At 46.8% G+C, this 18568-nt stretch overlaps 1 protein-coding gene across 9 annotated transcripts in view; it reads right to left on the reverse strand.

Moving 5' to 3' along the window:
- Positions 1-18568, reverse strand: part of DNAJB6 (DnaJ heat shock protein family (Hsp40) member B6) — a 387002-nt gene that overhangs the window by 266808 nt on the left and 101626 nt on the right. For all 9 annotated transcript variants that reach the window (XM_085631965.1, XM_085631956.1, XM_085631958.1 and 6 more), the window contains one exon: positions 8798-8929. In XM_085631965.1, the coding sequence (XP_085488091.1) occupies positions 8798-8929 (132 nt within the window). The remainder of the gene's footprint in view (positions 1-8797; positions 8930-18568) is intronic.

The following is an 18568-nucleotide window of genomic DNA, read 5'->3' on the forward strand; positions in this document are numbered from 1 at the left end:
ATCGCGCCGCTCTGCTTTCTATTGGAGAGAGGCTCACGGTGTGTGTTCATGATCCTGTGCACCCGTTGTCGGGTCCTTATGAATGTGCCTGTGGCAGTTTGTCACTCGATACTGGGGTGCGCTCTGTGGAAAGGAATGCCCCAAATACACGTACTAATATGTCTAAGCGTGTGCTTAGCATCTGGAGTCTGAACGTGAGATCGTTGTCAAGCACCATCAGTCCTTACGTGACATGATCGGAAAGGACTCTCCTGACCTCATCTTCCTCACTGAGACTTGGCTTCAGGATGCGGACACTGCAATAATCAATCTGGCATTCCCTTCCAACTACACAGTGTTCACTCTTAATCGCACTTCTAGAGGGGGTGGCATAGCTATGGTGATAAAATCTTACTTCCCGGCTGAATGGAAAGCTCTTGACTTACCAGCGTGTGAGAGCGCTTCTTTTAAGGTAGCCTTCAGTCATCAGTTTACACTTAGCGGTATGCTTATCTACCGCCCGCCAGGGAAGGACACTGTCTTCAAGGCCGCTCTTGCTGACGTGGTTAGCTCTTTAGCTCCGAGATGTGCCAATTTTAACATCGTAGGCGACCTCAATATCCATTTTGATCAGGGGTCATCAGCACCTATTAATACCTTGCTAGCGGACCTTGAAGCCATGCAAATGATCCAACTAGTTACCTCCCCTACCCACATAGGAGGTCATATCCTTGACCCCTTCTTTACCACACTGGAGCGGGCTAGGGTCTCTGACCCGATGGTGGTAGGCTGGACTGACCATCTGCTGGTTAAAGTTTCATGTCCTATAGATGACCCACAATTTAAACCTGTGGATAGACTGATCCTTAAAAGAAATTGGCATAAGCTCAAACTGGAGGAGTTTTATAAGATCTTGGAGGCGCAGCCCCTGGGCAATCTGCTGAATGTGGAACAATTGGAGAGAGTAATTAAAAATTACCTGGCTCTCAGGTCTAGGAAAATTTATTCTGCCGGTCGACAGAGCCGACCGGGGTGGTTGATTTGGCGGGACATTGATCCCTGGAGTCGTAAGTAGCCTACTTGGCACGCCCACCACTCGGTTCACGAGCTCATGAGGTTACTTATCTCCTGTTAGCAAGTTAATAGGACTATGTAAGACCTATTAAGGCATTGATATGGTGGAGGCTATTTACTTCCTTTTACATATCATTTTTCTCACAATCTTTGTTATAAACACAACACAGTTAGTGACAGGAAGGGATCCGTAAGGTCCTGACGAAGAAGCATGGGGAAGCTTCGAAACATGTCGACACCACTAGGAGATATAGCTCATTGAGGCTTACACCCTCCTTACCCCACCTTTTAATAATACCAGCTCGACCGGCAGAATAAATTTTCCTAGACCTGAGAGCCAGGTATTTTTTAAATCACTCCTTATTCACTCCTGACCCTTCCTCTCACACCCCCGCATCACACATAGCTGTCTCACCAACAACAGTGCTCCCGCGTAAACGTAGGTCGTAGCACGCCCTGTCCCGTAGAGGGGCAGGAAGACCCCTATGATGAAGCATGACACCAAGGGCCCTTTTGGTGTGTGAGGGGTATTTAAACAACTAATGTGTATTCTCCACGACCGTGGGATACATATTGAGTAATCGAGTGATCTCTTGTACTCGTGGGTGGATCCCTTTGTTTATGTACAACTGACTGGGAGGAAGTATCCACCTCCACCACTCGCTGAGTGGTACCTCTCTACTCCTCTCCTTGTTTTTCTTTACCCTTCTTCCTGGAAGCAGGCAGTGGTCAGCCCAATTTTAAAGAAGCCTAACCTTGACCCCCTATTACCAGAAAACTACCGTCCCATCTCCCTCCTGCCCTGGACCGCCAAGGTTACTGAGGCACATGTGAACTCCATCTTGTCCGCCCACCTTTCTCGAAATAACATTCTAGACCAGAGCCAGAATGGTTTTCGTGCACAACACAGCACCGAAACTGCACTGCTCTTTATGACCGAGCACTTGCGAACGGTGCTGGATGCTGGGCAGACAGCGGCGCTCCTCCTGTTAGATCTGAGCGCCGCGTTTGACACGGTGTCTCACGACATTCTGATCCGGCGCTTGGAGGGAGTGGGAATTGAGGGGATTGCTCTCCAATGGTTTCGCTCTTTCCTCACGGACCGGTTTTTTAAAGTGGCTATTCCACCTTGTCAGTCCTCTTTCCATCCACTGGGGCTGGGGGTTCCGCAGGGCTCTGCGTTGAGCCCCACTCTGTTCAACCTATATGTGAAACCGCTGGCTGCACTCGTCAGACAATGTGGCTTAACCATGACATCGTATGCCGACGACACGCAGCTGGCGGTGACACTCAGCGGTGATCCCGAGGTGAACGCTCCCAGATTCCATGCAGGACTCATAGCCGTGGCAAATTGGATGCAAACTAACTGTCTGCAGTTAAATGCCAAAAAAAACCGAGGTCCTGATCTTAGGAAAGCAGGCGGAGCTCTGGGGAGACCAGTGGTGGCCTCCAGAATGGGGGGTGACTCCCATCCCAGCTGCCGAAGTTAAGAACTTGGGGGTCTGGCTGGATCCTACACTCTCCTTCACCAGCCACACGAAGAAGGTTGCAGCTACCTGTTATGGTATTCTGCGAGGGCTGAGACCGGTCCTCAAATTCTTCGACCCCCCTACTCGGCAACTGGTGGTCCAAGCCTCCATTCTTTCTCGGCTGGACTATGGGAGTGCGCTGCTGCTCGGAGTGAATCAGGCGGAGGCTACTAGATTGCAAAGGGTGCAGAATGCCGCGGCGCGAGCCATCGTTGGCCTTCCTAGACAGTGCTCTGTCTCTGCAGTTTTGACCTCTCTCCACTGGCTGCCGGTCAGACAGAGAATTAAATTTAAGGCTCTCTGCCTGACATTTAAAATCTTGAAGCTTTCCTCTCCTCCAGCCCTCGCTAAGCTGGTTTCCTCCTATGTTCCTACGCGGTCTCTTAGATCGGAATTTCTCCATCTGGCGGCCAATACACGGTTTAGACTGAGTAGGATGGGAGGTCGCTCCTTTCGAGTATTAGCGGCAGGATTATGGAATTCTCTCCCTGTCCATATTCGAGCCCTGAACAGCCTTACTTCTTTTAGGCGCGCCATAAAAACTTTTTTGTTCCCAACTGCTGACTGATTCCTTCCTCTCCTTCCCAGCATCGATTTGTTGTGTTGTGGTACCTGATCAGGCGCCGGGACGCCCCTTGGCTGGGGCAGCTGCGCGCCTTATAAAAATGACTAACATAACATAACAGATGTCAGGGCTGCCTCCGCATCTTCCACAGGACACGAGGTACGAGAGGGATTGGGGGAAAAGTGTAGGCAAACAGATTGTACCAGTTCATCAAAAGGGCATTGCCCCGTGACCCTTGATGGGGATGCCAGCTTGCATATTCGCGGCATTTCCGGTTCTCTGGTGTGGCAAAAAGATCCAGCTGTGGACGACCCCATCGTCGAAATATCATCTCTAGAGTTGGCTGATGTAACTCCCATTCGTGGGTCGACGAGGAGGACCTGCTCAGGGAATCCGCTAGGATGTTGGATACCCCTGGTAGATGAACTGCTGCAATCGTGATGCGATGGTCGAGAGACCAATCCCAGATCGACTGAGCTAGTCGAGACAGTTTCGGAGATTTCGTTCCACCCTGCTTGTTTATATAGTGCATGCAGGTTGTGTTGTCCGTCTGTATTAGGACCGTTTCTCCTTGGATTAAAGGAAGGAACGACTTGAGAGCTAGAAATATAGCCATGAGTTCCAACCTGTTGATGTGCCAGGTTTTTTGACACATCGTCCACTTTCCCTTTACTGACAAATCCTCCAGATGAGCACCCCATCCTTCTAGAGAGGCGTCTGTTATTGTCATGTCTGGCACTACCGACAGAAATGAAATTCCTTTTGTTATATTTAATGGTTGTGTCCACCATTTGAGTGCCGAATCCATACGGTCTGTGACGTTTACAACGTCGTTGAACGAACCAGTAACTTGACGCCATTGGATGTCTAGTTCCTCCTGGATGGGGCGTGTCTTTAGTCTGCAATGAGGGATCAAGGCAATGCACGATGACGCCATCCCTACAAATGACTTTAATAGTCTTACAGAAACTGACCTTTTTGATCGTATAATGGACACCACTCGAAGAATCCTTTGAAGACGGTCTTGGGAGAGAAACGCCTTCGTTGACACTGTATCCAATGTTGCTCCTAGAAATTCCCTGCGATGAGAAGGTTGTAGATGGGACTTCATGGAATTTATGGATAGTCCTAAGGAGCGAAACACCTCGACAAAGACGTGTGTCCCGTAGAAGTTGAATTTCCGATTGTGATTTTAGGAGACAGTCGTCCAGATATGGGAAGATTTGAACACCCTGGAGACGTAGGAAAGCTACCACAGGAGCGAGTACTTTCGTGAACACTCGAGGGGCAGATCGTAGACCGAATGGTAACACCTTGAACTGGAAATCCTTTCGACCCACTCAAAAGCATAGAAATTTCCGATGTCGATGTAGTATGGGGATATGAAAATATGCGTCTTGGAGGTCGATTGTCGCCATGAAATCTCCCTGTGAGAGTAATCGCAAGATCTCGACAAGCGTCAACATACGAAAGGATTGCTTCTTTAAATACTTGTTGAGAGCCCTTAGATCTAGTATTGGCCTCCATTCCCCGTTCTTCTTGGTGATAAGGAAGAATCGGGAATAAAATCCTTTCCCTCTTTGAGATCTTGGTACCACCTCTATGGCTCCCTTGCATATTAAAAGTTGAACTTGATGAAAAAGTTCTTTGATATGAGCCGGCGGTGGCCGGTAGGTGGTGTGGGTGGGGGAAATTCGATGAACTCTAACGTGTGACCTTTTTCTACATTGTCCAGAACCCAACGGTCCTTTGTTATGGAGGACCATTGAGAACAGCACATTGAGAACAGCACAGTGAGATTCGACCTCCAATTTTCTGGGACTGACACAAGTCATTGTCTTTTAGGAGTGGAACCTCTGTACGAGGATTTTCCTCTAAGTCTTGGAAGACTGCTGCTGAGAGGACTGCTGCTGATTGTAGGTATAACGGTTGGAACCCTGGTTGTATGGTCGGTATTGATTGCTTCCTCTCCGAAAATTATAGGAGGTGCCGCATCCGCGTGCACCCCGAAATGGCTGTTTTCTAAATTGCAATGTACCTAGAGCGAGCAGTCTCTGTATCTTTTTTGATTGATTGGAGAGCTTCATCCACATGGTCTCCGAATAAAGATTCTCCGTCGTATGCCATATCCAATATTTTTGCCTTCACCTCCTGGCGAAAAAAGATGTTGAGCGCAACCAACCTTACCTGCGCAATACCGCCGCTCCAGCGAGTTGACGGAAACCTGTACTAGCGATGTCCACTGCACAGTCAATTATTTCTGCAGATGCACTCTCTCCCTCTTGAAGAAGCTTCACAGCTTCAGCCCTAGATGCCTCAGGTAACTTTTCAACTAAAGCCGATATATCCGCCCATATTTGACGGTCGTACCGACCTAAAATGGCTAAGGCATTAGCCGCTCTTACATTGGTGGAAGCCATCGATGAAAATGTTCGCCCTATGGCATCCAAGTGACGTGCATCACGATCAGGTGGTGCAGTGATTGTAGATACAGGGTTTCTAGCCCGACGTTGCGCTGCCTGTGTAATTACAGAATCTGGTTTTGACTGACCAGTTAGGCACGCTGGAGCTCCTACTGGCGACTTATACTTTTTCTCCAACCTAGGTACCTGTGCCGGAAGGCTATTTGGTGTCTTCATTATCTTTTTACCTTCATCCCAAATGAACTCGATAATAGGGATTGTATGTGTCTGTTTGAAAGGTTGATTTTTAAAATCATACAGAAAACAATCCTCTTCTTTATGTTCCGTTGTTAATTTGAACCATTGGGCCGCTCTATCCATCAACTGGTGAAAACTTGCAATGTCAACCGGTGGTGAGTCTCCAGGTACTACCGGAGAGGGAGATGGTGTCTGGGCATGGTAGTGATCCCACTCCGCCATATCATCATCATCATCATCACCACCATCGCCACCATCATCCAGGATCTCACCATCTTCCTTGTCTTGAGGAACTTCCTCATCACTGTCATGATGAGTTAATGTCCGAGCTGATTATTGTCTCAGCGGAACTGAAACTGGCACTGGCTCCGACACAGGTGTTGGTACCACTGGAACAGCAGGAACTACAGACTCTTGTGGTGATAAAGGAAAACGCCGATTATAATCATCCAACATGAGTTGAAGATTTGTAATAAGCGACAATGGTAACGTCGCAGTCTGTCCTTCCGTAGGAATTTCTTCCTGATAAAACCGTTCCTCATCCTCACTACTTTCATCCTGGCATTTTATTATCAAATCCGATGGACTGTGTGCTGTACCGAACGATTCAGGTACACCTTCTCCTGACTCTTGATCTGAATCAGTTGCGAACAAAAGGTGAAGGAAGTTGGGAATCATCCAAAGGTATGACCTCACCTAACATATCCTGACGACTACTTGGTGGCAATGGCAACAAAGGTACAGCGGCAAAGGACGAAGTAGTCGCTGAGGACGCGGAAGAAAATTGTGTATTCATTGACCTCTGCGCAGAAGTTGTCCTCTTAATCTTTATTTTCACCGACGAGATTGCAGTCGACGGGGTCGGAAGTACAGAGGCCACTGTCGACATCTTCGTAGACTGAACCGTAGACGGAACCGTCGACTAAATCAACGTCGACGGTACCAGCGTCGACGGAACCAGCATCGAAGGAACTATCGTCGACGAAACTATCGTCGATGGGATCGTCGTCGACGGAGTCGTCGACGACGGGAACGACGACGAGGTCTTCTTTTTCTTCGTCGACGGAGCACTCGTCGACGAATCAATCGACGACGTAAGCGTCGACGAGGCAGATTTTGCAGTCTTCGATGACGACGACGATGGTAGCGTCGACGAGATCTTTTCCTTCTTCGTCGACGACGACGATGCAATAGGTAACACTGATGACACAGTCTTTATAGTACTGATAATCGTCGACAACGATTGTCGACGACTTTGATGCTGACGCCGTCGTCGTCCGTCACCGTCGACGAGCAGGAAACGGCGGATTTCGTTGTCGGAATTCTCGTCGACGATGAAGCCAATTTTTTGACAGAAAACTGGGAAGTCGATGCCTCAGCAGCCTGAGAACTATGTCTCGTGGGTGATATCGCAGTAGCCATGGAAGAAGACATGGCGGATGTCATAGACAGACACATTTTCTTCTTCTTAAGGAAAGGAGAAGGTAGATCTTGTACACTACTGCGTTTTGAGGCTGTGTGGGAACGGCCAGAAGTAAAGCTTTCTACTTCAGAAACCACTTCATCCTTATCTTTCAGTCTCTGGAGCCACAACAAGAGACGGCCTTCCCGGTCTTTAAGAGTTTTTGTAGAAAAAGTTCTACAGATTTTACATTTACCCACTTCATGGTCAGGGTAAAGACAGTAAATACACTTACTGTGTGGATCTTCCGAATATAAACGTAGCTTTCCACAAGAAGGACAAGGTCTAAACAGAGACTTCTTACTTGAAGACACGCTGAAGAGAAAAAACTGAGCAGAGCTCAGGGAGACTCCCTTTCACACGACGTGCGGTAGAAAATCTGAGGTGAGGAGCTCGGAGGAGAAGGTTCATAGAGAGGAGCTGGCGCCTGATTGGCTGTAGTTTAGACCAACATAATGACAGAGATAGACTGCGAATGTCTTTTTTCTCTCTTAATGTATCTCTATGGAGATTTCATATAGGGACATTCTTGATACTTATCACCTATTTATATCTCTGTTTTTATATGATTACGTATGTGTATATATATATATATATTATGACTGTATATATTGCTATATTATTTACCGTGGTACTCCCACTCCGACGACGGGGAATATTCAAGCATGTGAATATATGAAAGACACCCCAATCCTGGAGAAATAACATCTCCAGTCCAGCTCTAATGCGTAGTCGTTCCCAGGCCCATCTTAAAGTCTCTACAGTGTCTATGCAGTCTCTAGGTCGGTTGTATTTTTTATATATGGCAACCTGAAGATGGGTAGGGGCCCACATACTGCAGAGGCAGGTTTGGCTTTGCCATACCTTTAAATGGCAAAGTCAGGCTAGAAGTTTATAACTGCTCTTCCAGCCTGCAATGGCGGACTGGGAGATTTGTTTTACCTGTGTACCACCCAGGGTGGCACAACCATTGCTGCAATCGCTGGAGTTACCCTCTAACATACATGCCCTAGGTACTATATACCAGGGACTTTGGCCTAGGCCAATTGCGTATACCAAATTTAACATCCACATTTTGCGGTCAGGCACGGAGGTCTGATTAGCAAGCATCAATACACTCAAAAGTCAAAACCCCAGCAGCATCAATCCCAAAGCCTAAGGGTGACCATACAAAAAGACGCACTGCCTTACAATTTCTATATTTGAATTCCTGGGAAATTGGTTGGAAACCTTTCCAGAAAGATGTAATGGAGATAAGCTTCTGCCAAATCATTATCAGGTTGTTCTCTTAACAAAGCAGATACCATAACACACCGACAGGTATGTCCACTTCTTCCACACAACTTCACAAATTATATTGCTTCCAATTTACAAAGCACAGGAACGCTGCAAAAAAGTATAACCTAAGAAACTGGAATGAGTCACTTCATACTTGGGGCACCTACAATTTAACTAGTTTTATCGTAGCACATGATAGTCTATTCATCAGTTTAGCATACTCTTATTAAGTGTTTATGGCAAACAATACCTGTGTCAAAGGGGGAAAACCCAGTTCCAAAAGCAGGAAATCCACCAAAGGCAGAAAGAAATTGTCCCCCTGCTCGGTTTCGATGTCCTCTCGGACCTCTCCGGTTCCCAAAAAAGTCATCAAATGGGTCCTCTAGAAAAGAAAAAACAGACCACATTGAATATACATCAAATACAAATTTGGCTACAATCTGGATTATGAAAGTGTCAACTTTGTAAAGTTTGCAGCTGGACTGGAGAACCATCAATTCCAAATTGGTTTATATTTTTATTTTTTATATTTAGTTTTAGCACAAATAAAATATAAAATTGGTTCTCTGCCTATCTATCTCCACCAGAGAGGCAGTTAGCAGTTTCTGGGCAAGGCTGAAGCACAAGTTTCAATGCACACTTTTTTAGGAGGCTTATTACATTTGTTTAAAAAAAGAACAACATTCTACACTAAGCTTTCCCTAAAAATCACTCAGGCAAGTACATCATTTGACAAATTTGGTGTAGATGGCTCAAAATTGAACAGCAAACATCCAGGGTAAGGTCTGGAGAAGATGTATATTTTGCACTGACAGCAATATGTAGTGGGTCAGAAAGAAGACATTTCCCAGAAAAATGACATTTCCCATTCGATTGCCCAAAGAACTTTGAAATTAAAAAACTACACTGAATTGATGATTTGAGGAAAGTAGTCATGCAGGGTCCCATCCCAATAAGTCCTCCAACACTTTTCCTACTGACCAACCAGCATCACATCTCTTTCTTGGATGTTTCCAGAGGGAGTGGAGAGGCAGCTTTCCAGGTATGGAGCAGTTGCTGCATTTACAGCAGAGTAAACCCAAGGAAGAGCAGAAAAGGAGAGAAGAGTTCACATTAGAAATGATCTCAGACCTCATCAAAGAAGAGGGAGGGACCTATGCGATAGCTGATCAGAACCAAGAGGAGTTTACAAACTCCTATACTGCAGACGGACGAGGGTTCACAATAGAAATGATCTCAGGCAGCATCAAAAAAAGAGGAAGGGGCTTATGCGATTTCTGATCAGAACCAACCGGAATTCAAAAAAGTCTATACTCCAGTCGACAGGGGTCAACTACCACGCCGAGACGAGAGAGCTGCTTCCCCCCACCGCCAAACGGACGAGAGCTGTATCAGGGCGGATCTTCCCTGGGCTGGAGTGCACCTACCTGCTCTCCCCAAGGCCAGTGAGGCATAGACAAGGAGGCATCTAAGATGGCCGCCACTGGGGACATCTGACACACTAATTTCCTAATAATGGCCACCATGAGTGGGCCCCTTTTCAAAGCACTCCTTCCCTTGTTGGGGAGGGTTCCAGCATTTATATCCTGGAGTCTCAGAGACCCCTCTGAGAGAGTCCACAGTGACAAGGGAGTCAAACACAGCGGAGGCCTGTATTTTTATCCCATTACCGCTGAGAGCACAGCACCGTACACCATGACCGGCACGCTCGATGGAACTTTTGGATTATGCCCCCCTAGGCGGAAACTATAACCTTTCTGTATGTACTGCGGTGCCCGAGCAACCTTTGGCCGATGACCGGTGGAGCTGTCCCACACAGCTATAGAGGAGTTTGGCTCGGGTTCACCCCTCGGCCGTAACCTACACGGCCGGACGTCGGACACTGTTTTTCCTCGTCTCCCCGTTGTGCCTCCTACACCCTCCTCTCCCTCCATTATTCTCAGTCTTCCTCCCCTATTCCTTCCCTCTCTCCCCTAATCTTCTCTCCCTTTGCCTATTTTTTACCTCATGATTATGCTATGCTTTTGTACCCAAGTAATTCCTGTAACTACGCTCCAGTAACTGATGTAACTTTGTAACCATGGTCTGAAACAATGTTTCTTCCTCTTGTAAAGCGCTCAGATACTTCCGGTTCTAGCCAGCGCTATATAAAACTCAATAAATAAACATTTGGGAGTGCGGCTGTCCCAATGCGTAAAAATAACCTGTTGGCCTTACCAGTGTGCTCTGAAACAGAGGTTAGGATTTTAATCATTCTTCAGTTTCAATGTGGGCCAAGCAGTCTGGGAGGTTTTTATCACCCTTTTTTCTTGGAAAATAACCCACTACAGAGAGATGACCTGTATGAGCAAGTTACCTAGTGCAATTTAGTTTTTTTCGGTCTTTTGAAGAGGTCATCTCCACTCTGATTGGGATTCCTCTGAAACCCACTAGAATGGGGCTCCCTAATAAACTTGGGATCAGATGCAGTTGCATAGGACACCATCTCAGTGCCCTCTGCACCTATGGAGTGACCAACACCAAACAACTCCATTCGCTTGGCACCAGCAGCACTGCTGTTTACTTAATCTTGAATGGTTCAAATTAGAAGACGGAATTGAGCAACGAGTGGGATATATGAAAACTGGCAGCCCAAAAATCTGTAGAAGCATTTTATTCAACAGAAGTAGAAGAAATAAGTTACTTACATGTAACTACAGTTCTCCATGTTTGAAAGCTTTCTCAGATTCATACGCTTGAATCATTCCCAATCGTCATGATGGGAGTCCCCGGTACCTTAAACTAATAGTAGTACACTGATCGGTATGAACTAAAAAAAGGCCTAGATCTTAGTTTACTAACCTAAATAGTCCTTATTAAAAGGAGACCAAAATCTGCCTTAACCAATCAGCATGAATCACCCTCTAGAACACTCCAGAGAGAAGCTCAGTACCTCAGATTATCGCACACTAGTGCTAAAGTTAATATACTGAGATAGACAAAGGTGAGCTTCACCTGGGGAGGACGGGGAGTTGAATGTGAATCTATGAAAGCTTCCAATACTGGAGAACTATAGTTACAGGTATGTAACTTATTTCTTACTCCAGTATTGGAACTTTCATAGATTCACATGCAGGAATAAGAATAGCAAGCAGCTGAGTAGCACATTTTACCATAGTCTTGACCAGCTTAACAAGAATATGCCTCAAATTCAGCAAGACATCACTAACCAAAATGACAACCATAATCATAAAAATAACCATTACGGGATACATTTCTTTAAGCGTTAAACAAGCAAATAGTTCACTATGGAAATGTGGTACAGCAGAAGAAATAGGGGGGTAGACAGGGGTGGCTCACCTTAGTGGCATAGATGACCCACCGCTGTGTCGTTTAGAACTGCTGAATCCAGGCAGTAGTGTCTACTTAACAGGTCTATTCTTCCACGTTACTGCAAGGCAAATCTTAGGAAGTGACTGTAGGAAACTGGCTCTATATATACACACTACACCAAAATGAGGTAGAGTGTGTATAGAGACCAAGTGACCCCAGAGGTAGGCAGAGGTTAAAGTTAGATAGAACCTTACTCTGCATTTGTGGTAGAGTGGTCGAGCAGTAAGGCAGTATCAGAGAACAGTGTTAAGCATTTGATGTATACACTCGGTCAGCAAATGAATTCACACACTCAAGAACTGAACTCTAGGCCAATTGTGTTTGTATAAAAATATGCTGTTCTTTATTTTTAGAACCAAGCAAGCCTGGTACAGGTAAGCATTAAATACTTTCAGTAATAAGTTAATGGATATAGAACAGTGTGAAAATGCAATAGAAATTGTACTTTGATTTACAGGGGATGCAGCAGGTAGCAACACAGCAAATACAGTACATTGGAATGAATAGGCTTTTTCAGTAAATTACAGGTAAGTTACTTTGTACGTTACTTTTCTTACTCAGTGCTGGATACCTAGATTCAACACTGGACATTTCCTGTAAATAGGTAAGTAAAGTTTTGATTATTTGTGCGATTTTTAAAGAATATTTTTAGATTTCAAAACTCCACACTTAGAAACTTTTTGGAAGAAAATTGTCAATGTTATCCTATGGAGGAAAAACAGGTTATTGGTTCACAGATATAATCGACTGTGGGAGTCAATGTTCTTTGGTTAGACTCAGGGGTCCCCCAGGGTCAGTGATGAACTGTTGTTGCACCCTCAGCAGCACTAGGGCGGCCGGGTGCAGAGTGTTGAGGCCCAATGTTATCCAATGAGGGATAGGGGGCCTCCAGTTGGTGGCTTCTGGCAAGCAGGCAACTGGGTTGTGGGAGCAAAGCTCCTAGGGTTAAGATCAGGGCAAATAGGGAAAACAATGTAGCACAAAAGGTACACCATCAGCGGCACTGGGGCGGCAGAGTGCTGTTTCGACGTCGGGCGCCCTGCTGTTTTCTATAGAGAACCTCCGGTTTCCAAAGCACTGCAGGCAGGGAGACAAAGGACTTCTGGGCGCGACCACCACTTGGAGAGGTAAGTTGGGAAGTTAAGGGTTGGTTACGCACAGTCGGTTTGGGCACAAAAGGCCGTGGGGCGTCAGGTGCAGGGGTGCCTTTTGGGGTCGGATCTTCTTACGAGCTCCTGGTTGCGGTTAGGGGGGGCATTCTGAATTTAGGCTGCAGGCATCGGCTGGAGGCTTGAGGCAGGGGTCGCCGGATCTCGGGTCAGGATCGTCGGGGTGACCTCCTCGTGGTGTTTTTCCACTCTAGCTCGGGCCGGGTTTGGCGGGTGCAGAATAAGCTGGATTCGCGGTCTCTGGCTGCTGCCAGAAGTTGCAGTTGAACAAATCCGGTGTTCACGGGAGAAGCAGTCTTTGGAAGTGAAGGCAGGCAGGTCCTCTGGGGTTGAGGTTGCTGGCTGCTGGACACACCGGGATTTCACAGGAGCAGGTTCGAGGGGAGACAGGCTTGTAGGGCTGGGGCCAAGTCAGTGGGCGTCTTCCTCTTGTTAGCTGGCTGCACGGCTGTTCGGTCCTTCTTTTTGTTGTTGCTGGTTCTGAGGAAGCAAGGTTCAGGTTGCCCCCTAAATACAAGATTTAGGGGCGTTACAGGTAGGTAAATGTTATGTTAAAATGACTTGTTGAGCGCACATACACCAAACGGTTTCTTGGCACTGAGCCGAAGCAGTTACAGACACTAGACTATGAAATCAGTTGCAAGCCTGGGAGAATAGCCATGTCTTAAGTAATTTCCTGAACGGAGTATAGGAGGTGGCCAATCGTAGTTCAGGAGAGAGAATTCCAGGATTGAGGTGCCAAGGTCGAGAATCTGAGGGACCCCATGTTTTTTATGTTTAAAAGAGCTGGAGATCAGTAGGTTTTTATTTGAAGAGCGTAAGTCGTGGGAGGGAGCATACCACTGTATCTTAGAGGCGATGAAGGCCTGACCACAACCCGAGAGGGCTTTGTAGATGGTGCAGCCCAAGTTGAAGAGGCAGCGTTGGGCCACCGGGAGCCAATGGAGGCTCTTCAATAAATGTCTCACGTGATGGTGCTTAGGTTGACCATAAATAAGTCTGGCCGCTTGATTCTGAGCCAGTTGAAGTCGACGTAGTTGGTATGCAGGAATACCAACATACAAAGAGTTTGTGTAATCAATACGCGACATTACCAGTGCGAGGACGACTTGAATCAGAGCCTCAGTGGCCAAGAATCTGCCGATTTTCCAGATTCTCCGCAGATGAAAGAAACAAACAGACCACTGAGCTGATCTGGACCTTCATAGTGAGATCATCACTAATCATGATTCCCAAACTTTTGACTGAGCCCACAGGGGAAGGAGGACACCCTAGTAATGGAGGCCAAAAGTTAGAATTCCACGGATTGGATGAGCCGCCAGTAAGAATAAGCTCTGTTTTATCGGGATTTAATTTGAATTGGTTGGCATTCATTCAATTACTAATAAAATTCATTGTGGATTGGAAACTAGCCGTTGATGGGGAGGCATCGATCTTTAACACTAGCTGAAGATAGTCAGCATAGTTGAAAGTTACGACCTCTCTCTCTCGCTCTCCCTGAGGGCCAGAATCAGGGGGAAAATGTACAAATTAAACAGGAGAGGTGAGAGGGAATAGCCCTGTGGGACCCCGCAGGTCAGTCTTCTCTTCTCAACAGAAAAGTTGGCAAGACAAACTGCTTGGAAGAGATTGCTGAGAAAAGAGGAGACCCACTTCAATGCCAGACCATGGATCCCGGCACAGCCGACACGGTCAATCAGCAAATGATGGTCGACCGTGTCAAAGGCGGCCGACAGATACAGGAGTAACAGGGTGGAGCCCTGGTCGGCCCCCCCTCTTAATTCATCTAGAGCTGCCAAGATGACAGACTCAGAGGCGTGGGCCGGTCTAAATCCCGCTTGATGAGAATCCAAGTAGTGTGAATGTTTTATAAAAGTGCTAAAGCAATTAGCAACGTGGGCTTCCAAAGTTTTGCTCAGATAAGACAACAGAGATATGGGGCAGTAGTTGCTAGGTATCGAGGGATCAGCACTCTGTTTTTCAGGATAGGAACAACTTCCGCGCTTTTGAATAAGTTGGGAACCACCCCTTGGGTAAGGGAATTGTTAAGAAGGAACAAAGGGGGATCTGGGCAGTGTAAATAAACTTCTTGAAGAATATGGGGAGGACTGCTATCCATAGGGGAACATGATCTGATTTTTTTTTTTCTTTTTTTCTTTAAGTAAAGCAAAAAAGGCATCTTGGGTGATGTGAGGGATTTGGTCTAAATAAGTTGGGTTGGTTTGTGCGCATGGGGAATCCACAGGTAGATTACAAATGCTCATTTTGATAGTGGCAATTTTATCAATAAAAAAATTTATTAAGGGAATCACATAAGAGTTGTGATGGGGTGGGTTTAGCAGTGACCCGATCTGGTTTGACAAGTTCATCTACTATAGAGAAGATGTCCTTAGCTTTATTAGATGATTTAAGAATTTTTGAAGAAAAGTATTCTGCTTTGGTCAGGAGGATGGTATTTTTTATAATTTCCAAGTGCAGATTAAAAAATGGTCTTTTTAGCAGGACAATAGTTGCGTCTCCACTTGCACTCAGCTTGACGCAGAGCCAATTTCTTTGCCTTAAGCTGGTCAGAAAACCAGCGTTGAGCATCATGGGTTCTCTTACTTTTGATTTTCTTCAAAAGGGGCTACGCTGTCTCTGGCAGATTCTAGCCAGGCGTTAATGCTTTGTCTGGAGGTGGGGGGTGGGGGTGGGGGGGGGGGGGGGATTCCTGCTGAACGATAGGAGCTGATTAGTGAGGAGCAGAATTCAGAGATGTTCACCCGACTCCAGTTTCTGGCCATAATATTATCAGAAGAAGGAATTATATTAAGGGAAGTATTAGGAATTTAAAAAAAGTAATGAAATGATGGTACGACCAAGTACAAGAGGAAATTAATAAATGGGAGATTTCCAGGTTGAATGTCCAAACCTGGTCTAAGGTGTGCCCCTTTATGTGGGTGGCTACCTTTACATGCTGAGTGCAATTCATACCCATTAGAAGGTCGGTGAGTTCAAGAGAGCAGGGGCTTTCCCGTGCATCGTTAGGCCAGAAATTAAAATCGCCAATTATCAAAATTCTAGCATGGTTGACAACCAATTCGGCAATTGCATCACCAGTAACTGTGGAAATACAGACATGTGGAGTGGAGTGGAGGTCTATAGAGTAGAACACACATAAAAGATGAGTGATGAAATTCAAATTTAAGTACGAGGCTATCAGTTGAGGAGATACCTAATGTAGCTAAAGAGGTGAATTTATGTTTGTGATATCACAGCTGCAACCCCTCCTCCAGCTTTGCCTGCGGGTCTATTAGCCTGTAATATATAATAGTTGTCTGGGATTGCTGCAAGAATATCGGGGCTGGATTCAGACGTTAGCCATGTTTTGGATAGAAGAAGGATATCTGGTTTGTCCACATCTAAGAGATAAAAGATCTCGAGCTGGTGCTTCACCATCGAGCAGGTGTTAAGATAGCAAATTGAGAGTCCCTCCTGCACCTGATGTGTGGAGGTAATAGATGTTTGTAACTGCTCACCATTGTTAAAAGGTTCCGGCTCGATGGTTTATGGGAAATTTCATGGTAAGATTCCCTGTTGGACCGGATCCCGCACTTGTCTTATTTACACAAGGTAAGAGGATCAATATCCTAATTTCTCTGCAGCAACTTTATTTTGGACGCCGAGTAGCATAAAAAATGGGCATGGTGTAAGGCCCCTGGTCCCAGTCGGGCACGGACGGTCTTGCCGTCGTGATAGCTGCGCGCGTCCTCTGCGCCTCCATTCCGTCATCCGGCTATGTAGGGGGTGCAGAGGGAAAGCCTAGCCCGCTCGCCACCCAGAAGGGCCCATCTTCCCCGGAAGGGAGTATGAGGGGTATAGTGCAGAGAAACACCCTCCGTACAATCGGCACTTGCCGCGACGGACCCGGGCGGAAAGTAAAGTGCAGTATATGGCGGTGAGTGAGAGTACACTTGGCAATAGACAGTCAGTAAAAACAAATCAATATTTAAAGATAAGAACACGTAGCAGCAAACAAATTTTAAAAATGACAGGAAGCAGTAATCAGTTTTTAAAAGAGTACAGCGCCTAACAGCACATAGTATTAAATTAAAACAATTCTCTGGCAGTCCACGCACATAGTGGTCCTACCGCTTCAGAACGCGCGACCACTCAGTCAGCCGGCTATGTAGGGGCTAGGTAAAGGGCAGCGACCAATGGGTCCCTTCCCTGGGGTGGGCACACCCCCTATCGTGCTACCCCCCACTGGGAGGGATCAGGAGCCTGTCCCTGGTTGGCTAGGTCCCCCATCCTTAAGATGGCAGGGGATTCAGAGTTGTGCTTCAGCGCACTTCCCTCACCTGAGGGGTGGAGTTTGCAGAGGTGGGCACAACTCTCTCCCTAACTTGTTTTTCCCGCCGGCTCTCTCGCCCAAAGTGGGGGGTAGAAACAGTGGGACCAGTTGCTGAAAGCAGCAAATGGTCTGGGGAGGCTCACAAAGGCGGCATGCCTTTGATGCTTCACCTTCGTGAACCCTGCCCATCCTGGGGGACGAGGCTTGGCACCTCGTCCCAGGATGTGCATTGTTTCAGACCCCCGAGAGTAGCAGGCTCTCGACTCAGGAGTCCAGAAACATGTCTGTTGGTGGCAGCCTAAGCAGCCACTCAATCAGGTCACTAGGAGTTGTTAGAGTTTCAGGGGGCATCTCTAAGATGCCCTCCGTTGTGCATTTTACATTAAATCCCATACTGGCATCAGTGTGGGTTTAATGTGCTGAGAAGTTTGATGCCAAACTTCCCAGTCTTCAGTGTAGCCATTATGGTGTTGTGGAGTTCGTAATGACAAACTCCCAGCACCATATACTCTTAATGGCAGCACTGCACTTACAGTGCCCAGGAATGGACTTGGGCACTGTAGGGTAACAGGGCTCATGCACCTGTACCCTCACCCCTTGCATAGGGCACCCAGCTAGAGGGGTGACTTATGTATGCCAGGGCAGTGGTTTGTGGGCATGGCACACAGTGCCATGTCGACTCTTCACTTTGTTCTGCACCAAGACACGCAGTCTACAAAGGCAGTGTGAGAGTGTCAGGGTACAGGGCCTCTAGGGGAGGCACAATAGGTGCTGCAGCCATTGGAGGCCTTCTCTGGTCAGTGCCCAGGGTACCTGTGCTACCATTTACCAGAGGCTGGCATGTGGCCAGAGATGCCAATTGGGTTTAGGCTTCAATACAATTTTAGGGAAGGAACATAGGCCCTGGGTACCTGATTAGCAGGAGCCCAGGGCACACTCAGTCAAAGAACATCAACAATTCAGCAAAAATTGGGAGCATACCATGCAAGAAAGAGGGCACTTTCTCACAGTGACACTCCCACAAATAAGGCTGCAGACGTAGGCACAGCCCTTGTGGAGTGGGCTCGAACTCTTGAAGACAGGGGTCTGCCTGCTTTGTGATGGCAAAATTGTATGGCACTTGCGAACCATCTAGAAATTCTCTGTT

Source organism: Triturus cristatus, chromosome 10 (genome assembly GCF_964204655.1).
Source record: "Triturus cristatus chromosome 10, aTriCri1.1, whole genome shotgun sequence".
NCBI classification, from domain to species: domain Eukaryota; kingdom Metazoa; phylum Chordata; class Amphibia; order Caudata; family Salamandridae; genus Triturus; species Triturus cristatus.